Source organism: Chlorocebus sabaeus, chromosome 26 (assembly GCF_047675955.1).
Source record: "Chlorocebus sabaeus isolate Y175 chromosome 26, mChlSab1.0.hap1, whole genome shotgun sequence".
Classification (NCBI taxonomy): Eukaryota; Metazoa; Chordata; class Mammalia; order Primates; family Cercopithecidae; genus Chlorocebus; species Chlorocebus sabaeus.
In genome coordinates this window covers 57,463,568-57,487,422 of record NC_132929.1, presented here as the reverse complement: position 1 = coordinate 57,487,422, position 23,855 = coordinate 57,463,568, and the positions used below count along the sequence as shown (strand labels likewise).

General features: G+C 45.3%; 1 protein-coding gene across 3 annotated transcripts in view; it reads right to left on the bottom strand.

The window, feature by feature from the left end:
* The window catches only part of IL16 (interleukin 16), a 129,871-nt gene that overhangs the window by 8,724 nt on the left and 97,292 nt on the right, over positions 1–23,855 (bottom strand). For all 3 annotated transcript variants that reach the window (XM_073012392.1, XM_073012393.1, XM_073012391.1), the window contains 7 exons: positions 21,627–21,700; positions 19,842–20,058; positions 16,830–16,947; positions 13,733–13,865; positions 9,046–9,133; positions 6,540–7,021; positions 2,178–2,328 (listed from right to left, as the gene is read on the bottom strand). In XM_073012392.1, coding sequence (XP_072868493.1) covers positions 2,178–2,328; positions 6,540–7,021; positions 9,046–9,133; positions 13,733–13,865; positions 16,830–16,947; positions 19,842–20,058; positions 21,627–21,700 — 1,263 coding nt within the window. The remainder of the gene's footprint in view (positions 1–2,177; positions 2,329–6,539; positions 7,022–9,045; positions 9,134–13,732; positions 13,866–16,829; positions 16,948–19,841; positions 20,059–21,626; positions 21,701–23,855) is intronic.

The following is a 23,855-nucleotide window of genomic DNA, read 5'->3' as shown; positions in this document are numbered from 1 at the left end:
AGCTGAACAGCAAGAAGTATTCAAGAGGAAGAGACTAGCAGAAGTGGGGGACACCCAGGTGGGTGAACTCCAGGTGCTATTACCTGACTGAGCTGCCAAAAGGCAGGAGTAAGAACCAGAAGTAGGAGTTAATCTCACAGTATCGTAGTGTTTTAGGCCTAGAAGGGTGCTCAGAGAATATCTGGGCCGATCTCTGGCATTTTACATTTCAAGAAGGGTAAGGGGCCATCTGATGGCAGTGCTCAGGCAAGACCCCATGTCTCCTGACTTTTGAAGTTAATGTCCTTTCTACTGCACTAAGGAGCCTCCAAGATACTGTGTTAAATGTGTAAAAGCCAAAGCAATTCTCTTGCCATTTAAACTTTTAAGACAAAGGTCATGAGTTGACAGCTGTTTGTGCTTTGGCCTACCCATGTCATTAAAAAGCAAGGTGCCCGTGCACAACTTCCAATGGGGCCACTCCAGCTTCCCATAGCTCTTCATGCTCCCTCTTACCCAGCCAGCATTTCTCATGTATGTACCTGCCTGGCCCTGAAGCCGTGTGTTTGCTGCTCTCCCTCTACACAGGTCATTGATCAGCTTGCTTGGCAAAGGAGTGTTTTCCCTCCCTCAAAAGCTGATGAAAAGATTCCAGGTAGAAAGAAATCTGTGAAGTAGGATTCTCAACCCTGGCTACACACTGGAATCTGGAGGGCTCTGAAAAATACTGACACCCACCCCTCGGTACTGATTGAAGATACCTGGGATGCAGCCTGGGTGTTGGTAATGTGATCAGCAGGGTATTGCAATGCTCTATGCCAGCCAGGACCTCAGGCGTGCCCTGGAGCACATAGAAGTCTTTCTCAGAAGCCAGCATTGAACCAGCATCATATCTGCATGGGTAAGGGAGACTGTGCCCCAGCTGTCTTTCCTAGGGGCAGAGGAAGGCTGGGCCTGTGTGCCTTTTGGGGATGCCTGCTACCAGAATGCAACCCAGTTTAAGGAACTCTGATCCCTCCTGTCCCTTGTCTCAATGCCAGGTTTCAAAAGAAGTGAATCATGGAGCATTACACCTTGATGATATCAAAGAGAAATTCTGCACAATCTAAGAGACTGGCCTTTGGCAAGTGAGCCCAGGCCTCCAGCCTGTTTCTGCATTTTTGAATGGCTTGGCTGTAAGGGGCTGTTGAGAGAATCAGGAGGCACAGGTTCCACAGGCAAGCCCTTTGCAGACTAGAGTGACAACCTCCCATTAGTTAAACACTGAGGCGTTTGCTTTCGCTAGTGTGTTCCTCAATTAGGGTGACTAAGGGAGAGGAGCCTCCACCCACAGGTCCTCTGCTCTGGGTGAGATGTGCTAGATCTTTCCAAAATGTCCCTTAGCCCTCCAAAAGTCTTTCATGAACTTTTGCTCTAGTGTTTCTCAAACAGTCATGGTTTATAGCCTATATGTTTATTTCCTGCCACTACTAGTTGTTCCTTGGAGGCAGGACCTGACTACCTGGTCTCATCCCTTTCTCTCTCTCCCCAGCATCTAGCACAGGGCCTCACGAAGCCAGCATTCAATGTGTGCTTGCTGAATGCATCCCATGTGAATCTGGGCTCAGAAAGGCAAAGTGGGTTGCTCAGAATCATGCTAATGACAGACAGATCCAGGACTCCCTGACTTCAAGTCTTATGCTCTCTCTAGCAAGCAAATACATATTTGAGTCATGTCTTAGCATTGTCAGGTGTACCATGTGGACACACCCTTGCTATCCACTTCATGGAGGAGGTGACCACTGGTAAATGCTATTTATACTTTTCTGGTATTGCATTCTCTGACTCAGAAATGCTGAATGCAGCAGGGCTGTTGCATCTGGAATGTTGGCATCCTAGAAGCAGCTGCCCAGGATGGCTGGGTGGGTGTGTCTTTGGACCTCTTCCAAGGCCTCCATCCTCCTGATTATCCAGAATGGCCTACATTCCTGCTGCCACCCCCACAACATCACCCGTCTACCCAGGAGGCTCCCCACCCTGGACAGCACCTCCATGGTGCTGCTGCCCAGCACCTAGGACCCTTGACTATTGATCAGCCGGGTCCAGTGGTAGTATCAATGCAGAGCACTCTGATCCTCAGGCCAGTTTGTGCTCTTATCTTATCCCTGTACCCTTTTTCAAAAGACCCTTCCTTTTGGAAGATCTCAATGAAAGCTTACCTGGGCTGGCTCTTCTCCGCCCTGGCTCACCCTCTGTGGAGGACTTGGTCTGTGGGCAGATACCAGATCCTGGGCAACTGGGAGAGGCACTAGGGCTTCTCCCTGCTGTGTCTTCCTGTGGTAGCAGCAGTGGCAGCAGCTCTCTGGCTTCCTGTGGTGTAAACAGGAAGCGAGACCGTGTCAAAACGGTAGCCTCAAGCTGTGAGAAGGCGAGACACACTTTGATTGGGACGGAAAAACGGATATTGAGCTGCTTTCAATGAGAAGTTCATCAGCAGCCATGTAAAGAGGGTTTTTTTTTTTTTTCCTTGGTGCTGACATGGCAGAGACAGCACCTCCTAGACATGAAGAGCATCCCTTGACTTCCAGCAACCTGGTGTCCAGGTCATGGGCTCATACTGTTGACATACGTGAAGACCCTGGCTCTTTATGATAGGAACAAAAGGCTTTGAGTGTAGAGGGACCAGCATTGCTTCAGTTACAACTGCATCCTGGTGAACTACCCACCCCAAGAGGGTACAGGGCAGTGTAGAAACAAGGCAGCAAAAAACCTGGCAGCTAGTGTTCCCTAAGGTTAGAGCACTCAGGAAAATACTTGTCAATTGCTGTCACTTGTTAAGCACTCTTCAAATATTTAGTATAAGTGTTCTGCAAAAGATGACAGATACTCAGCACCTGTGCCATTGCTCCCCTCTGTGGCACCTAGGGTGACACATCATCAATCTGTTGCAGAATTGTTTCCACCACTGAGCATGGATGCAGCCTTGGGGTCCTTCCAGAAACAGTCTAGGGACAAGATGGACTAGGCTCTGAATAGCTATGCAATACTTGAAGAGTCTGGATTATCATACAGTATACTTAAGGTGCTGTCAGGGCCCAGAGGAAACAGAGAGACCAGTTCCATCCCAGAGGTGAAGAAGGCTTCCTAGAGAAGTGCTTTCTGTCTGCTTCATAAACAGAGTAAGAATTTTCCAGGCAGAGAGGCAGAAGAAGAGGGCTCCAGAGACATAGCCCAACCAAATGTAATACCCATCTGGAAAAAAAGATTGAGAAGGCAGACATCATCAAAATGATGCCATCTGTATTTGATCGTCTGCAAGAGAAATGCTGTGTTATACTGCAGTGGCCTCCACATCCGGTTCATTCCAGATTTGTGTAATGATGGGCCATTTGACATGGCTGCAGGCTTCCTTCCAGAGAGGAAGGAAGGAGGAAGGAACAAATGCATCCTTTGGGACTAAAAAAGAAATGGCAAATATCCATGGCCTGAAATTTAAGATCTACATTGACAATAAACATTTTGGGGGAAGGAAGGGTCTACAAAAGTCAGAAACGTATTCACAGAGCATTGCCTCAGCTCAAGTTCCCTACTGTAGAACTGAGCTATAGGAAAGCATTATGAAATATTGAGAGGTCAACTAATTTCAAAGGAATCATTGGGCTTCTCAAACTAGCCCTTAAAAAAGTAAGGCTGAGTCATGGCATTAGAAGCTTAAAATACTGGTCTGATGATCTCTAAGACTCTTGTCCACAAGATAAATGACATGTGGATGAAATTTAATTTCACCCGGTTGTGAGCTGTGTAAGTTGACATCTGCTGACATTCATGAATTGTTAGTGCTTTTACAGGCAGCCACATGTGATACCAACTGCAGTCAACGCAGCTTTACATCTTGGAACAGACACAAACGTGTTTTGTCTTTTCATCAACACATCCAATATTGCATCCTCTTCATGGGAGACTTCAAAATTAGCCCCTGAAATAAATTTGATTTTACACAAATTTTTCTCTTACTAGTGTTTCCTGGAACTGTGCTTGGTGGATGAGGGAGGGAGAAGAGAAAGAAGGAAAGAGGGAGAGAGTTGATTCAGCATAGAAGGGAGAAAGTATGTTTTTGTTTTTTGTTTGTTTGTTTGTTTTCTGAGAAAGGATTCTTAGAAAATCTGGTTGTGTGTTGGAAGTTTTTTTAAGCACAGGTGAGAGTTTAAGCTGATTTTCTATAAGAGAGATGTCAGTTTTTTGTTGAAGAAAATATCCCAAAGTTCATATTGCTTGTGAGAGTTAAGTCCCCTTGAATTAGAGTAGATGGGAAAGATTTGGGGGTCATCCATAGCAGCTTGACAACAGTCTTGGGACCCTGTAGAGAAAAGACTGCAGGGAGGGAAGGTAGGCGGGGTGAGACAGTGGACACTGTGGCCACGGAAGAAAACATCCAGTGAGAAATCCCCAGGAATGGTCAAGGGAAGTTTGAGAGTGACCTCAAGCAAATTGCTTCCTGTTTTCTATTGCGTGCCATGATCCTTTCTCTGTGACCCCTGAGTGCCCAATAAAAGTATGTCAGGCTGATTGCGTTTATGGAAATGTTTGTGGGAGAAGGATCTGCTGGCCACGTGGGACAGAGCAGAGCAGACAGAGGAGGGCAGCTGCAGAACGACCTTTGTCTCCAGGAGACTATGCTGTTGGGGGTGGGTACAGGAGGGAGCCCTGTATTCTGCCCAGGCACACAGAGCATGAAAGATGACCTGTGGGGAAGTTCCCTGCCTGGGCTTCCCTGAGGACACCCCAGTTCCTTCTCCAGCACCTTACTTGGGAATATTTCCGTACCCTATGTGGCTCTGCCGAGGGCATCACTGAGACAGACCTGCTGTGGCAACTGCACTCCTCCTTTTCTGGGCCTCCAGGAGGAAGGCAAAATGACTGACTTCTCAACTGGTTGCTCCTGATTTGCCCTTCTGGACTCGTAGGTCTCAGGCACAAGGGAAAATGAAATATGGGCTTAAAAGAGGGGGGTGGGAGAACAGATCCATCTGAGAACTCCATCATGTGTTGCTAATCAGCCACATCCTGCCAGCACTCTGCAAAACTGCACTTCCTTTTTAGTAACCTGGCTTCCTCCTCCCTCCTTCACTTTCACCCCTCCTACTCAATATCCAGACTCCACCGCTACCCATCCTGAAGCTTGCCAACCTCACTGTAGATTGTTTTAGAGGATTTCCAGAGGCCCCTTCCCACCTCCCTACATTGTGTTTATGGGAAGGGCCAGGGCCCCTGCAGGCCCATTACACCATGGGGGATGCAGCTTCTGGGTAAGGATGGAAAACTCAGCGTGGTATAGTGGGTAACCGTGACCCACTAGTGATGTGAACTTGAGAGAGTTTCTCAGTTCCCTCTTTGCACAATTGGAACTCTCACCATCAGGTCGTGGTAAGATTTAATTGACACAATGTACATGAAAGTACTCAGTGTAATTAGCCTGTGCATAAAAATGGCTCAAGACATAGCAGCTGCCTGTCAGTCAGCCTGCCTTTTATGCAAGGGGCGGGAAGGAGGGCTTTAAGGGGCCTGATGGGGAAAGATCATGGCAATGAATGCTAATATGACTGAGATGCTGTCAGGTACTTGCCTTAAGTGGTTACCTTTAATCCTCACAATAGCCCTTGGAAGGAGCCACTACATGCAGCCCCAATTAACGGATTGGTGGGGTCTCCCCAAGGATCCATGCCTACGGAAGTGAGGAGGCAAAGATAACTGGGGAAGAAATAGAGCCAGTTTCTCAAAATCATATCAGTCCACTCACTTAAGAAGCAGGGTAAGCAACTCTTGTCCCTTTTTAGTTGTTTTTCATTTGTTTTGTTTTGTTTTGTTGTTGTTGTTCTGTTTTGCTTTTGTTTTGTTTTGTTTTGTTTTGTTTTGTTTTTTGAGATGGAGTCTTGCTCTGTCGCCCAGACTGGAGCACAGTGGCACAATCTCGGCTCACTGTAACCTCCGCCTCCTGGGTTTAAGCAATTCCCTGCCTCAGCCTCCCGAGTAGCTGGGATTATAGGCACCCACTACCATGCCCGGCTAATTTTTGTATTGTTAGTAGAGACAGGATTTCACCATCTCGGCCAGGCTGGTTTTGAACTCCTGAGCTCATGATCCACCCAGCTCAGCCACCCAAAGTGCTGGGATTACAGGCGTGAGCCACTGCGCCAGGCCCCTTTTTAGTTATTTAAGCCACTATTCTCCCTACAAGCAGGACATTCAAAGATCCACAGGCAAAGACTGTGGCCCTGCAGGGGCCCTGGTGTTTTTCCTTCATGGTGAGTGAAAAATGACAGAGGAAAGGAACCTTAAATTCCAGTGTGTTATGGGTGGGAACCCCGATGCCAGCAAGCAGGACTGGGACTTCAATTATCCGTCAACCTTCAAACCCATCTTTCCATGGTCAGTCCTCAGCTGAGTCCTAAGCAACAGCTTCTTTCTGGTGGAGCAAGAGAAACTTTCATTCTGGCTCTGCTAACACTAACTTTCTAACTTGCCCATGCTCAAGATTTGAGTCTGGTCTTGGAAACAGTCAACCTGTGGACCCATCCTCTTACCTGGCCACAGGTGGGTGGGGTGTGCCCAGAAGAGCATGAGGATTTCTCTCTCTCTTCCAGACTCTTCTGAGGGTCACTGTCACTTTTAAAGTATTTTCTGGGTGGAGGCTTGGGCTTGGAGGATGTAGGCTTTCTCACCAATATCTCAAAGGGTTTCTTCAGTCTCAGTGGTGGGTGGCTGTCCTGGCTCTCTGGGACAGGCGGGCTCTCCTGGGGCAGCCTGGAGGATGCTATAGAAAGCACCACTGGCTCCCTTGCCAGGGGCAGGCTGGGGCTGTGTGTGCTGATGTCCACGTCAGAGGATGGCTTCCCAGCGCTGCCACTCCCAGGACTTCCTCCTGGGGACCCAGACATGTAGCTGCTGTCACTGCTGGAGCGGATCATGATCTTCTGAGCCCTGCGATGCGGGGGTGCTGAGTTCTTCTCTCGTTCCTTCTCCAAGGTAGGCCGCCCGTGCCAACTGCTTTCCAGCCTTTTGACACCTGTGTGGGAAGCACAAGGGAATCTTCATAACTGAGCTTCAGAAAACAAAAACACCCCCTGGCCTCGCCTGCGACTGCTGCGGGCAGCACACTGCACACCAGCCATCTGCTTCTGATCTGCGCCACTCTGGATCTGGAGTGTGGCAGTCTTGGTGTTGGTCCCCGGCGAACTGTATGACTTTGGGTTGGGAAAATCGTTCAAGCTTTCTGAGCCTGTGAGTGATGGATATGGAGATATGCCACCCAGATCACCCACTGAGGAAGGGCTTGATGTTCCAGCTGTGGGGAGTGCTGCTGGCAGACTACTTTCAACTGTGGGTCCCTCCAGGGGCTGCCATAGCTGCAGACAACTGCCTTGTCCAAGAGGGCAGCCCATCTCCAGGGACTGCTGGAGCTGGGTTACAGGGTCCAGCTATGCTGGTAAACTCGGGACAACTCTAATGTGGACTTTAGCTGCAGAGTTCCAGGGCTTGGCTGAAGCTGTTGGGTGTGCATCTCAGTTCCATCCTCCCTCTGTCTACCCTGCCTGCTCCCCTCCCTGCCACAGGTAGTGATCCGCAGGACACTTCCTAATGAACACGCTGCAGACCAAACTCCATCTTAGAGTCGGCTTCCTGGGGGACCCAACTCCATTTCTGCATCTGTAAAATGAGGATGATAGTTTTAAAGTCACTGGGGTTATTTTGAGGCTCAATAACAAAGACAGAGAAACTACCTGTCAAGGCACTTTAAATCTGACACGAAGAAGTCACCATTTCTTTCCAGTTGAGGGTGAGGTGAGGGCAGAAAGCCACTATTTCTTAGCCATTGCACCTTCCTCCCTCCCTCCCCATTAGCCCTTCTTCCTGGTTCTCCGTACCCCCTACCCTGGTTTCCAGCACTAGGGCTACCCACATATCCTTGAGAGGCCCTTCTCTCTAGTGGTAAGCTGTCAAGGGTGCCCCTTTCCTGAAATCACAGCTTGAGGGGGTGGGAGAGGATTGAAATCTAGTCCCTTGCTCAAATTCCAGCTTATTCTGAGAGACTAGGAAAGCCAGAGGAGCCCCATGAGAGAGAACCAAGGCCAGTCAAGCTCCTAACTCACTTTCTCTTTAAATAAAAAGTTTTCTTTTTTTTTTTTTTCTTCCTGATCATGAAATAATACATCCTCCTTAGAGAAAACTCAGCCACAAGGAGGAAGGAATGAAAGTAAAAATTCACTTCACCTGTGTTCCTATCAGCCAGAAATAACTACTGTCAAAATTTTGGTGAGTTTCTCTGTCATGCTTTCCTGAGCATATATGCGTGTTGGGTGGGTAGAAATAATAGACCAGAGCTGAAATAAAATGTTGTGTTCTGCTCTTTTCTCTGAACATTTTCCCAGATCATTTAATTTCTTATCAATATCAGTGCCAATGGTTGCATGTTGTTCTGTCACAAGGATGTTCCATGGTAGACGTGATTAATGCCCAATGGCTAAGCATGGGAGTCAAGCCAGCTGGATTTCCATTCCAAAGCCTCTGCGCTCTAGTGGTATGACTTTGAGTAAGAGAGTCTCTGAGGACCTCCCTTTTTCTTATAAAATGTGCATAAAAATTATGTGTGAATGCATGAATTAGCACAGTCTCTGACATTACAAATATTCAATAAATGTCAGAATTATATTCCCAAATGTTAATTTTTCCAATATTCTATTATTATAGACTAGGGGCTGCAAACTCAAATGCCTATGAGGCTATTGTGTGAATGGCAACTTGGTACAGGATAAAGGGAATGGTGGGGACCATAGGGAAGCTGGAGAGAGCCTGGCACATTTGTAGCGATTTAAATTCAGATGCTTTTAAAATCTTATGTCTTCCAAACAAAGCAAAAATATAAGCTAAATTTAGCTGGTGGCTGCTAGTTTTCAGCCTCTGTCTACATACTATACTGGTCTATGGTAACTGCTGTTACTATTCCTTGGATAGAGGATGAGTTAATGGATAAATCCTAAGCTTTCTAAGAAGGCAAAGATATTTTACATCAAAGTTCACCATTTGTCTTACCTTCCAGACTCCACTGATGCCTCTCCTTTCCAAACTTGGTGTTTTCCACAGCCTGGGCCACAGCTTCTTTGAGCTGCTGTTCAGAGACCTAGAAAATATCAATCATCTCCTCAAACAAACAGTGGAAGCTCCTGCATCAGGCTTCCAGCCCTGGACCAGCTCCCAAGCTGGGCCACTGGATTCTGGATTTTTGTCTTTCAACTTACTCTGCAAATAGCTGACAAATTCCATTTCCAGAAATACCCTGGGAATCAATGGTTCCTCAGTATCTTCTAGATAAAGTCCAAAGTATATCAATGCAGGGGTTCCCAAGGAGGCCCCCTCAACTCTCCACCCTTCTCCCCACTACTTGCTGGAAAATTCTAGGCAAAGTTACCACTTCATGGGTTATCTCTGTGAGCTAGTCCATTCTTGGCAATGCTGTCATGACATCATCATTATCAACAATGTCATAATCATCACAATCACTGTTATACTGTCTGAGCTGTGACTCACAGTTTATTATCACTTTGGAGTAATAGTCAAGAGTATGAGTCTTAGAGTCAAAAAGGCTTATGTTCCTCTACTGTCTAGGTGTGAACACGTAGACAAGTTACTTAACCTCCTAATCCTCCATTTCTTCCTTCTGTAAAATAATAACAGTAATAAAACCCACTTCAAAATGAGGACAGGTTTTTAAAAAATAAATAATTTGACATCGAAAGTACATGAAACAAAAAAGTAGATACATTGGACTACGTAAAAATCAAAAACTTCTGTGCATCAAAAGGACATAACCAACAGATTGAAAAGGCAACTTATAGAATTGGAGAAAATATTTGCAAATCATATTTCAGATAAATGGTTCAGTTGCAGAATATATAAAGAACTCCTACAACTCAGCAGCAACAACAACAATAAAGCAACCTGATTAAAAACTGGGCACAGAACCTGAATAGATATTTCTTCAAAGAAGATATACAAACAGCCAAAAAGCAAGTGAAAAAATGCTCAACATCACTAATGATCAGTGATGCAAATCACAACCACACCAAGTTACACACTTCACACACATTAGGACATTAGGATGGCTACTGTCAACAGAAAGAAAAGAGGCTGGGCATGGTAGCTCATGCTTCTAATCCCAGCACTTTGGGAGGCTGAGGCAGGCAGATCACTTGAGGTCAGGAGTTCGAGACCAGGCTGACCAACATGGTAGAAACCCCATCTCTACTGAAAATACAAAAATTAGCCAGTGTGTTGGTGCACACCTGCAATCCCAGCTACTAAGGAAGCTGAGGCAGGAGAATCACTTGAACTCAGTGCAGTGAGGCAAGATCGTGCCACTGCACTTGAGCCTGGGTGACAGAGTGAGACTCCTTCTCAAAAAAGAAATGAAAAGAACAAAGTATTGGAAGGATATGGAGTAATCAGGACCCTGGGACTCTGCTGATAAGAATGTAAAATGGTGTAGTCACTGTGGAAAATAGTTTGAAGGCTCCTCAAAAACTTAAAAATAGAATGACCATATGACCCAGCAATTCCACTTCTGGGTATATACCCCAAAAGAAGGGAAGTCAACATCTCAGAGGAATCTACTCCATGTTCATTGTAGCATTATTCACAACAGTCAAAAGGTGGAAACAATGCAAGTACCCACAAACAGATGATAAATAGCATGTGATACACACACATATGCACGCACACACATATACACACTAGAAGATTATTCAACCGTAAAAAGGAAGGAAATTCTGGCACATGCTACAACATAAATGAACCTTGAGGACATTATGCGAAGTCAAATAAGCCAGACACAAAAGGACCAATTTTATATGATTCCACCTTGATGAACATAGAGTAGTCAAAATCACAAAGACAGAAAGTAAAATGGTGGTTCCCAGGACTTGCGGGTGGGAGAACAGAGGGACTTGTTTAATGGGTAGTTTAAATTCTGAAAGATGGAAAGAGTTCTGGAGACGGATGGTGGCTATGGTTGTACAACAATGAGAATGTCCTAAATGCCACTGAAGTGTACACTTAAAAAATTGTTAAGATGGTAAATTTTATGTTATGTGTATTTTACCACAATAAACAACAATAAATAAATCATTTAAAGTCTTGGGCACAATGCCTGGCAGATGGTAAACTCTTAATAGAGGAAAGTTACCCTCCACAACAGTCCTGTAAGGTAAAGACCACTCCCCTTTGTCAGAGTTGAGGAACCAGAGGCTCTTGGAGATTAGATGAGTTGCCCAAGGTCACCATAAGCAAGCAGCAGACTGGACACATACTAGGCATTCTACTGCTGGGCCTGGCTCTCTTCTCTCCGCCCTATGCCTGTGCCCCTGGATCTCCCCTGCCTGTGGTGCCTTTGCCTTTCTGCTGCTCTAAACCTTACCTGTCCTTTCTGACCTGGCTCCCTTACGTGAGCAGCTGGAACTCCAGCTCCCTCACTCTCAAGGCCCTCACCTCTGTGGCCTCTCTGTGTGTGTCCCATCTCTCTGGGAGAATGCACATTCCTCAAGCCCAGGGCCACAGCATTTGCCCACAACCTGACCCCTACTCTACTGATTTTCTGCCATAGTCCTAAAAGCAGCAAGAGGAAATGATAAATTAATTGGGACCTCTTTCTTTTCTTGTATTGTCCAGAGATTTAGGCCAATTATTTGTTTGCCTTAGTTAAGAAGTTTGCTTGTCTCTGGTGTGTTTAGCCCCAGTGTGCAATCCATAGAATGGGGCTGAGTTTGAATTCCACCACACCATTATATATTGATTTTCCTCATTAGTCCACTCTGTCCAAGTGCCACTGGGAGTTTGGGAGTCAGTGAGTTCAAAGCATGGGCTTTGCTGGATTTAAATCTTAGCTTCTTTACTTAGTAGTTTTACCATTGGGAAATTGTATTTGTCCTTTCTAAGCCTCAGTTTCCTCATCTGTGATTTGCAGGGGAGAAATATCACACTGATTTCAGGGGACTGCACAACTAAATGCAGTTGTGTAGGTCACATCTTTGGAAAACATGCCTGGCTGGCACACACTAGGATTAAATAATTAGTGGTGGTGATTATTCCAGGTTCCCCAGAGCTCTCACCAGCAGCAGGGATTCAACCCCCAAGTCTAGCTCCAGCCTGGGTCCCTGTTATAGTTGTTATCAGCCCTAAGTCTAACCTGCCTGCTGGGCATCTTTACCTGAACACTCCATGGTACCTCCACCTCACTATGTCCTACACTAAGATCATGCTCTTCTCTCCCTCCCAAACCTACTACCTTCTCCTCTTCTCTCTTCTGGTGGAAGACCACTGCTCAGTCTTCCAATCTAAAAATATTCAAGATATCCTTGGTTCCTCCCTCTCTTACCCCAGAGCCACTTGCCCAGCAGCTCTTGTTGAGTCTTCCCAAGCATTGCCTAATGTTGCCTGATATGATTTTTCTGTGTCCCCACCCAAATCTCATCTTGAGTTGTAGCTCCCATAATTCCCACAAGTTGTGGGAGGGACCTGGTGGGAGATCATTGAGTCATAGGGGCAGCTCCCCCCATTCTGTTCTCATGACAGTGAACAAGTCTCACAAGAGCTGATGATTTTATAAGGAGTTTCCCCTTTCACTTGGCTCTCATTCTCTCTTGCCTGCCACCATGTAAGACATGCCTTTCACCTTCTGCCGTGATTGTGAGACCTCCCCAGCCACATGGAACTGTAAGTCCATTAAACCTCTTTTCCTTTATAAATTATCCAGTCTCAGGTATGTCTCTATCAACAGTGTGAGAACAGACTAATACATTGCCCCTTCATTGTTCTCTTCCTATGACTGCTGTGTAGTTCAGGCTCTCACCATAAGCTTCCTTCCTCTTACAAACCCCACACTCCACCCACTCTATCCTGCCTTCTACAGTGCAATCAAAGGTTAAAAAATTAAAATATGAACACGCTCCATCTACAGCTACAGACCTCCCATAGCTCCTCACTATGCAGAATAAAATGGAAACTCTTTAGTAGCCTGTTGAAAGCCCTCTGCAGTGTAACCCCAATGCCCTGCCAACCTCTGTTCTCAGTCACGCCTACCTAGTACCCTACATTCCAGCCCCACAGAACTCACTCCTCTCCTTCATGTCAGGTCCCTTCATGACTCTAACATTAAACTTTGTGTTCCCACTGCCTGGAATGATCTTCCTTATATTCTCTGCCTGGAGAAAACTAACCTCTGGTATTTTTTTTACTTTATCAACCATTCCCTGCTATATTCCTGTATTTGCATAGGACTTACCATCTCTGTTTTGCAATTATGTCTATATCAGGCTCTTTATTGATATTATGAGCTTCTGCAGGGCAGGACTACGTGCTATGAACTTGTCTCTGTATCTTCAGTACCTATCTCCAGACATTCCCACAGTGGGTACCTACTAGATGCATAAATGAATAAATCTCTTGCATCTACTAGCTGGGACCCTGGGTCTCTATTTTCCTGCCCCAGAGCTTATAACTCAGCTGTAAGAGCTTCCCTAAGTTAATGTCAATTGCTTCTGATATCTAGGAGTTCTTTAGTGGACCTCTGCTGCAGACAAATCTTACTACAGAAACTTGGAAGGGATTCTTGGGAATTCAGGTACAAACCCAGCCAGCAACATCTCTGTTTTCATCTATTTCTTGTTGCAATTTTGGTGCTGAATGAGTGAGCCTGAGAAGAAGAGGATAACCCAGGGGGTGTTACCTGTGGGTCTGGATGTCGGCTAACAATGATGGGGACTGGACCAGGATCACAGTGACTCAGGATCGTGTAGACTTCATTGAGCGTCAGGCAGTGCACAGGGGAATCACTGATTTCCACAATCTCATCCCCACACCTATGCAAGCATCAACAAGAAGCCATCAGTAAGTGAATCAATGAGACATTTGAACACTGCCCCAGGGGCCCACTCCTGGCTGGGCTGTTTGATGAGATCTAAAAATCACATGAATAAGTAGACCCTGCTAGCCACCAGACCAAAACTCAGAACAGGGCACACCAAAGTAGCATATCCCACACCCCCTTACTGCACAACCACAAAGCAGCAGACGTTTCATATTTATGGTGGGTCAATATTAACAAAAGTTCATCTGCAACTTTCCTCCTTCTTTTCACATTTAACTGTGCCCATTAAAGACTGAGGGTATGGTTTAGCCAATTCAACTAAATAACCAATTTACCAGGATTTAATCCACCACATCCTCTCCTTGGGCCTCAGTGTTCCCATAAGTAGACTAGTTAGGAGGAAGGATTGGATCTAACATAGCACACACAGGATGTTGAATGTCGGACCTAACATCCCATATGTGCTAAAAGGTAGAGAAAAAATAACTCAGCAGGACAGCAGTTGAGAATTCTTGCAAAAAGAAATAAGGAGAAAAGGTGATGGCATTCATTCTAGTTGTGAGGTGGGAAGGGAGTTAATAGCAACCTAAACCTTAAAAAAAAAGGTAGGAAAGATGGAGTCACGTAGATACATGGAAGATTTGTATAATCCAGTCCCCTTCCTGATCTAGATAGGGAAATTGAGCTGCAGAGGTTGAATAGATTTCCCTGATCTAGGTCTGCTCAGGAATTGACGAACTTTTTCTGCAAAGGGCCCAGAGATTTTTGATGTTGCATGCTTTGCCGTACTGTCTGTAATGAAACTACTCAACTCTGCTGTTACATTAATAGCATGACAGCTGTGGCCACAGACGAGGCATAAACAAATGAGCATGGCTTTGTTCCAATACAATTTTATTAAAACAACAGCAACCAAAACCAAAAACAAAACAAAAAACAAAAAAAAAAACCCAAAACAATGATGGGCCCCAGTTTGCAGACCCCTGGCCTAGCTGTTCATCAGCAGGTCCAGGATTAGAAATCCAACCTCCTGAGCCTGATTTCCATGTGCCCCCTGCTGTGTTCTGTGACTTCCTTCTGCTGAGTTCATCGTCCTTCACCCTTGCTAGGAGAGTATTCCTTTTTACTGCTGTAACTGAAGACCACGGTCATATAGCACCAGATGCTAAGGAAAGCAGAAGCTTCCAGAACAATCCCTATCCCATTGCAGATCTGAGAAGGAGGTACTGTCTGTCTGAGGGTACTAGGACCAAGACAACCACATGGAGCCTGCAGTTATGTCCTATGAACCAGCAGAGCAGCTCAGCTAATCACCTGCCACCTTCCTGCAGATAACAGCAAATCCTTTTCTAATTCAGAAGCTCCATCAAAACATCATCGTAAGCAGGGATGGCCTTTCCATACACTGCAATTGTAGGAAACCCTTTAAAGGGATGGCAAAACTCTCCTGATTTAGGAAAACCCAAAACCAGTGAGAGAAGATTTGCACTATACATGAATGTTAGAGTGCAAAGTATTGTAACAAATTAAACAGGATATATTTTTAAATCAAGTTCAGATCAGTTATTGAAAAAAAATTTAGATTTGAACTTCTCTTAGAAATTATTTATAAAAAATATATCTGGAGTACCCAAAAATATTTTGTTTATGCCAGAAAGAACCTGTATTTCTACTACTCATGTTTTCTCTCTCCCTTTTTTTTTTTTTTTTTTTTTTTTTTTGTGACAAGGTCTCGCTCTGTTGCCCAGGCTGGAGTACAATGGCACGATCTTGGCTTACTGCAACCTTAGCCTCCCTGGCTCAAGTGAGCCTCCTGCCTCAGCCTCCCAAGTAGCTGGGATTATAGGAATGTGCCACCATACTCGGTAATTTTTGTATGTTTAGTAGAGATGGGTTTTGCCATGTTGCCCAGGTTGGTCTTGAACTCCTGAGCTCAGGCCATTCACTTGCCTCGGCCTCCCAAAGTGCTGGGATTATAGGTGTGAGCCATGGTGCCCAGCTTACTAATATTTTTGTCATTAAGCCACCATTTCTATATAGAATTCATAGATTCACCTCATCAAAGCTCCTTATTTATGTCATTGTAAATTCGATATTAGTTAAATCTGAATTAAATGGGTTTTCTATGTTGGACTGGCGTTCTCTGAGACGATGCTTCTTAAGCTGTAACATGCATACACATTCATGGGGATTTTGTTAGAATGCAGGTCCTGGCTCAGCAGGTCCAGGTGGGGCGTCTGAGATCCCACATTTCTAATAAGTTCCCAGTTGATGCTGATTATGCTGGTCCAGACAACACTTTGAGGAACATGGCTCTGAGCTATGCCCAGATCATTCTCTTTTTTTTTTTTTTTTTTTTTTTTTGAGACACCTGTGGAACTTTATTAGATAAGCAGGCACCAGCTCCAGCCACAGGCTTGAACCCTCCCACGGGGTATGGCCTCAGATATCCCCACCAGGTTCTCTGCCTCCCGGCCCCGCCCTGGGATTTCTCAGGGTCACAAATGTGTGCAGGGTCAGGGGTGTGCTGGCCACAGCGGGATGTGGTATTTAGGCCACCCCACCTCAGTCTGGTCCTGGCAGGACCCACACCTGGCTCTGCTGTGGGAGCTGAGAACAAAGACCCTGCCCACCCGGCTCCTGCTAGCCCTGGGGGGCTCAGTCAGCACCCACCCTCCCAGTGGCCTGGACAGGGGCTGGGGTGCAAAGCCTCACTCCCTCCCTGTGAGCCAGACTGCAAATGCATCTCCCAAGAGTGTCCTGAGGGGCAGGAAGGAAGCCTGCCCCTCCCTAGCCAGTGCCCACAACAGGGGGTGTCCTGGTGGGCAGAGTAGCTGACCTCCACCACAAGATCATTCTTTATCGCTCATCTCCAAATCAATCTCCTGACATTCTAAGGTATGTGTTCCCTGGTTGTAAGTCAGGGTTATATTCAGAAACAGAAGTGAGGACATACCGGAGACGTCCATCCAGGTGCGCCACGGATCCTGGTGACAGCGTGTGGACGAAAATGCCGGAGATGCACTGGAAGTAGGGAACGCTGCATAGACCGATGCCCAGGCCCACACCGGCCTCTGGAAGCAGAACAGGACAGGGTGGGGAGACCGGGACTGAGCTTTCCCAGAGGGTCTACCTGTCAATTGGGTGCCACAGACATGGACCCCTGGTTATTACAGCTTTCATCCCACCCATATTCATGGAGTAGTCGCTGTGTGCAGGCACTGCTTTAGGGTCAGAACAGTGACCAAGGCAGGCAAGGAATAGTGGGGAAAGACTAGTAAGGAAGGAGGGAAGGAGGGAGGAAGGGAAGAAGGGAAGAAGGGCGCTAGAAGAGAGGACAGTATCTAAGAGTGATAAGTATTATATGGCAAGTGTATGCAGAATGTGCTGGAAAGTGAGAGATGGCTACATCAGGCCTCAGAGGAGACACTAGTTAGGCTAAAATGCAAGTGACAAGAGTTAGGAGTGAAGAGATGGGGCAGAGCATCTCAGAAGCAGAAACAGCCAACGCAAAGACCCAAGGGCAAAAGCAAGCATGCCATGTCATAGGACCAGAAAGGCCAGTGTGGTGGGGACACAGCCTGCATGGGAGAGCAGCACGTGACAGTGAGAGCGCGATCAATCGCAGATTCAGTGGGGCTTTGCCAACAAGGGCATGTCAGTGAACGGGTTTATTCTCTACTGAGAGCGGATGCCATAGGAGAGCTGTGAACAAGGAAGTGACATGATCTCATTCCTATTTTTATGAACACATCTGGCTACTGTGAAGGGAAAGAACTATGGGTCAAGGAGAATGGAAGCAAGGAGAACAGCTAAGAGGCCACTGTTGAGAGAGACAGTGGTAGCCTTGGACTTCACCTCTAATGAAGAGAAATGGATGCCCATGGAATATATTTTGAAGATAGACTTGCTGATGGATGAAGTATAGAAACTTAGCAGATAAAATCAAAATAACTTGGAGATTCGTTTGCCTTGAGTAACTGGGTGGATGGTGATGTGATTTACCAAAGCAGGGAAGGTTATGGAGGACCGGGGTTGTGAGGGTAAGACTGGGGGGTTCAGCTTTGCCCAAATGACATGTGCAATGTGCTGGAAAGTGAGGAATGGCTGGAAAGTGAGGAATGGCTACCTCTGGCTGCACAGGGAAGCGGGTGCTGTCAGGATGTCTGGGACTATCCCAGGGACGTGTAGAGCAGATGTTTGCACAGATGAAGCCGGAACCCAGAGGAGAAAGCAGGGTGGAAGCTGAAAGTTTGAACATAGCTGCATGTAGGTGGTGTTAGGGCCGTGGGACTGGATGGGATCCCCCAGGGTGTGGGAGAGGAGGGCCTGGGGCTCACCAACATAGAAACACCTGGAAAATGAGGAGCTGTCAGCAAGGAGGACCACATGGAGTAAGCACAGAGTAGGGGAAGCCCTTTACAGTTTTCTTTCGACACGTACGATTTACAGAGCACTTTGGCAAATGTTTTCACCTTCTCATGCTGGTTCTCCCAGCAGTCCCATGACAGAGGCCATGACAATTGTTGGCAATCCCATTTTAAGGATGAAGAATTTGATAAAAGTCAGGGCCCTTCCTACAGCCCAGGTGTCCTGACTAGAGCAGTTTTTCAGTCTAATGGGCGTCAGAATTGCATTAGATACTTGTTTAGAATGTGGATCCCTTGGCCTCACCTCACCCTGTTGAGCAAACACTGTTGAAGCAAAATCTCTGGGGGTAGAGTCTAAGAAGCTGCATTATATAAAATGAGCAAACCAAAATCCTCCCTAAGGTGTTTCTGATGCCAGTGATCAGCAGAAACACCACTCCGAGGCCATGCCTTTCCCATTTTATGCCTGCTCAGCGAATGCACTGAGGGAGCCCTGAATACAGCTGTTGGGACCATGCCAGCACAGACTTATCTGCCCTTAGTCCTTATGCCAAGCATTCTGCCAGGCTTGCAGGCATACAGAGGCGTCTGAGGCCTCAGGGAGCTTCTGTTCTAGCAGGAGAGCTAAGACATGCATCAGGCAAAGCTGTATGCAAGGAATTAACTATGTATGCTTCCCTTCCACTTTGACAATTTATCTCAAGCCCATCCTCTTCTCTCCAAGTCCACTACTCCCAAGCTCTGACCCAAATGGCTGCAAGTGGTTTCTAAGCCTCTACTTTTGTCACACTATGGGCCATTCTCCAAGGAGAACCCTAGGAGACATTTTTTGAAGAATAAGCTGTGTCACTTCCCTGATTAGAAATCTTTAAAGGATTTCCAACTCCAGTTAGAAGAGAATCGAACTGCAAAGCCCCACAGGGGTCTCTCTGCCTCCGCCAAGTACCCTGATGTCAGCTCTCACTCTGCCCAACTAGCTCCAGCCATGCTGGCCTTCATTCTGCTCCTAGAAGACATGCTGGCCCCTGTGCTGCAGGCCAACTCTGTGCCTCGCTGCCTCCTCTTTATCCTCCAGGTCTCAGCTCGGTTGCATTCAGGCAGAGAGGGCTCCAAGCCCTCTGGAGTCAGCAGCCCACCTGGGGTGGCAAAGGGAATGGCTGTCTGTCCCTGAATGTCAGAGGTAGAAAGGACCTCAATTTTCTGCCACAGGTAGGGAAACAGAGGCCCAGAGAAAGGCAGGTGGCCTGCCCAGGGTGTCTTAGCATACTTACTGCTGAGTTACCACTCCTGGCCCATTGTTTCTCTCTCTCTCTCTCTCTCTCTCTCTCTCTCTCTCTGGGTATTTTTGTGTTTGAGTTTTTGTTTGCTTTGTTTTGTTTTATTTAAACCACTGACCCAGAACACATTGACTAGGTTCCAATGGTATGTCTTGAGCTTCTATAAACAGAAGACTAGACCTGGCTCCAAGCAATGGCCATAAAATGTGCTAAAAGACAACATTCTGCCCTGCCTCTGGACTGATTCCAAGTGAGGAAAGCCTGGGAGACTCAGCCAGTGCTGGGAGACCCAGGCAGGGGATGCAGCTGCAGCACTCTTACCTTTCTGCAGAGAAACCTCCACCATGATTCTGTAATTGGGCTTGGCAGTGCTGATGGGAGCCGAGGGGCTTTCCAAGGCGAAGGAGCTGCTGTCCTTGGTGATACAAGTGCTGGAGCTCAGGGAGCGGCACAGTGGGGGAGACAGGTGGCTGCACAGGGAAGGGGGTGCCATCAGGCGGGTTCTCACGGTGAGGGTGAGGAGCCCCTTTTTGGCTTGCTGAAAGGAAAGAGAGAGGGCTACAACATCCAGCAGCAATGCAGGGTGAGATGAAGAAATACTGTTTAAGGAAATGCAGCTGTGTGTGTGTGTGTGTATGTGTATGAAATATAAATGTGTGCATGTATTCATACATGTTACAAATTAAATTATGACATATTTGTATATATACACACAACTACTACATATACCTACACATGCCAGATATATGGATGAATAGATAGATGGAAGGATAGATAGATGGACGAATAGATAGCTAGATGGAAGGATAGATAGATGGATGGATAGATAGATGGATGAATAGAGATAGATAGATAGATAATAGATGGATGGATAGATGGATGAATAGAGATAGATAGATAGATAGATAGATAGATAATAGATAGATGGAAGGATAGATAGATGGATGAATAGATGGATGGATAGATAGGTGGATGAATAGATAGATAGATGGATGAATAGATGGACAGATAGATAGATGAATAGATAGATAGATGGAAAGATAGATAGATGGATGAATAGATAGATAGATGGAAGGATAGATGGATGAATAGATGGATGGATAGATAGATGGATGAATAGATATAGATAGATAGATAATAGATGGATGGATAGATGGATGCACAGATAGAGATAGATAGATAATAGATAGATGGAAGGATAGATAGATGGATGAATATATGGATGAATAAATAGATGGATGAATAGATAGATGGAAGGATAGATAGATGGATAAATAGATGGATGAATAGACAGAGATAGATAGATCGATAGATAGATAGATAATAGATGGATGGATAGATAGATGGATGAATGGATAGATGGAAGGATAGATAGATGGATGAATAGATAGATAGATGGAAGGATAGATGGATGGATGAGTAGATGGATGGATAGATAGATGGATGAATAGATAGATGGAAGGATAAACAGATGGATGAATAGATGGATGGATAGATAGATGGATGAATAGATAGATGGAAGGATGAATAGATGGAAGGATAGATGGATGAATAGATAGACAGATGGAAGGATAGATAGATAGATGAGTGGATGGATGGATAGATAGATGGATGAATAGATAGATAGATGGAAGGATAGATAGATGGATGAAGAGATGGATGGATAGATAGATGGATGAATAGATAGACAGATGGAATGATAGATAGATGGGTGAATAGACACAGATAGATAGATAGACAGATAGATAGATAATGGATGGATAGATAGACTCGTGAACTGAACTAACTAGATGGAGACATAAAAATATCTTTTAGCAATTATCTTACAAACTTAAAACAGATTTGTAAATATACCATGATAAATACATGGAGTGTTTTAAAACAATTGTATAAATAGTAAAGGGTTTTAAAATCCCCCACAACAATCCCGATCACACTATGGTTTCCGAGTCAGGTCTTCTTTTAACCCTGCGCCAAGACCCACATCAGTGAGGTGCCTCATGTGAAGGGCCCCACAGTTTGAATTTGCAGGTTTGGACACTGAGAGCTTGGTTTCTTTGCCTGAAGGCCCCAGAGTTTAGTCACGTGTTGATAAGAAACGGTCACCTTGAATTTCTGCAAAGCATCCTGATGTGTTAGTCCAGCCATTGATTCACCATTGAGCTCCAGAATTTCATCACCTGTTGAGAGAGAGAAAGTGTAGCTAAGAAGAGTGTTGCCCAATCAAAGGGCATTATCATTACCTTGAACTCTAGTCTCCCCACCTGTCCAGCTCTTTGCATGATGCACGAAGCTCTGGAAGAACATTGTCTCATTTGGTGCTCTCCCCTTGCGAGGCAGGCAGGGCAGCAACCTGGGCCTTCTCTGACACCCCCTCTCTTCCAGGGTGAAACCTAGGGCTCTTAGCCAGGCACACAAATCCCGGTTGGATATGGTCCTTGCCCACCTCTTTGCTTCATCTCCTTCCTCCTTGCCTCCCTGACCCTCACACCATTTGCTCCCATGCAGCATTTTCTGATGCAACGCGACCTGCATTTTCCACAATGGTCTGTCTAGTTAAATGCTTGTCCATGCCATTTTCTCAAAAAAAATGTACTTCCACTTTCTCCTCCTATTCCTTCTTAATCTTTAGGCCCTGCTACCTTTAGCTCCTTTGTACATTCATGTCACACTGTACCTACTGCACTTGTCACCCTGGGTGGTGATCAACGGCCTGCACCCTAAGTCACTCCCTGGCCAGGCTGGCAGCTTGTTGGGGACAGGGATTTTGTCTTATTAGATGATATATCCCCAGGACCAATGCTGGATGAGGAGTACAGATTGCTCAGTGGATGTGGTTTGGATATGATTTTCCAGAATGCAATGAAGACCCCATTTTACAATAGAAAAGTGAACTCAGAGAAGTCCCAAATCACATGGTAAAAAAAAAAAAATAGGACTTGGATCTTTTGACTGCAAGTCCTTTTTTCACAACAGTATACTTGTAGGAGAAACATTCTTCCTGTAACCAAAAATCCATCTCTATGTGAATAGAAAACCACTTTCTCCCTTTCTTTCAATTTGTTCAATATACAAACAAGGAGCACTTTCTCTGAATTCAACATTGTGCCAAGCAACTCAGATATAAATACTATGTTTACACTGACTTCTGGGCCTGGTCATTACTGATGAATCTGCTGTCACCTAATCACGGTTCCATTGTATATAATCCATCCTTTTTCTCTGGTTTCTTTTAAGGTTTCTTTTTCTAGCCGGGCACTGTGGCTCACACCTGTAATCCCAGCACTTTGCAAGGCTGAGATGGGGGCACCCCAGGCAACATGGCAAAACCCTGTCTCTACAAAACGTACAAAAATTAGCTGAATGTGGTGGCATGCACCTGTAGTCCCAGCTACTTCAGAGGCTGACGTGGGGGAATCACTTGAGCCTGGGAGATCAAGGCTGCAGTGAGCTGTGATTGCACCACTGCACTCCAGCTTGGGCTACAGGGTGAGATCCTGTCTCAAAAAAAAAAAAAAAAAAAAAAAAAAAAAGAAAGAAAGAAAGAAAGATTTCTTTTTCCTTTGTCTTTGATATTCTGCAGTTTTACTATGATGCGCTAGAGAGAAAGGAAACATTTTGTGTTTCCTCAAGCAGAAATATCATGCCTTAAGTCAGTTCTTGAAAATTATAAGCCACTATCCTTTTGCATATTATCTCTTCCCTTTCGCTCTATTCTTTCTAAAATTCCTATTAAATGTATTTTGGACCCTTTCAACCCATTCTCCATATTTCTTTAGTGCTCATCTTTTTCTTCTTTGATCTGTGTGGTCTACTGGATAATTTCCAGTTCACTAATTCTCCTTACAGCTGCATCTAATCTTCTGTTTAAGCCATCCATTGAGTTATTTATTGAAATGATTGCTTTTTTTGCTCATTTCCAAAAGTTATTTTTTTCCCTTCCTCTTATCTTTTTTACTCTGTTCTGGTCTTATCTTACAGTTTATATTCCTTTTTTATCTTTTTAAAATGATTTTAAACATAGAAATTCTATAGTCTCTTTTAGATTATTCTGTAATCTTAAGTTGTTAAGGGCTAACACTCCTCTTTGTTACTTCTGCTGACTTTCCTCAACAGTGGACATTTCCTGATGTATTATAGTATGTAATCTTTATAAACTCATTTTCAGGATATTCTGTTTTTCTATGGGATTCCCATATACCCCAGGTCACTGCCAGTTTTTCCTTTATTTCCATTTGGCACCCCAAGGTTTTCACTGGTTTAGGACTAGTTTTCATGTTAATTTCTTACCTTGGCATTACCTTTGCTTTACAGGAACTATAAATGTAACCCGCA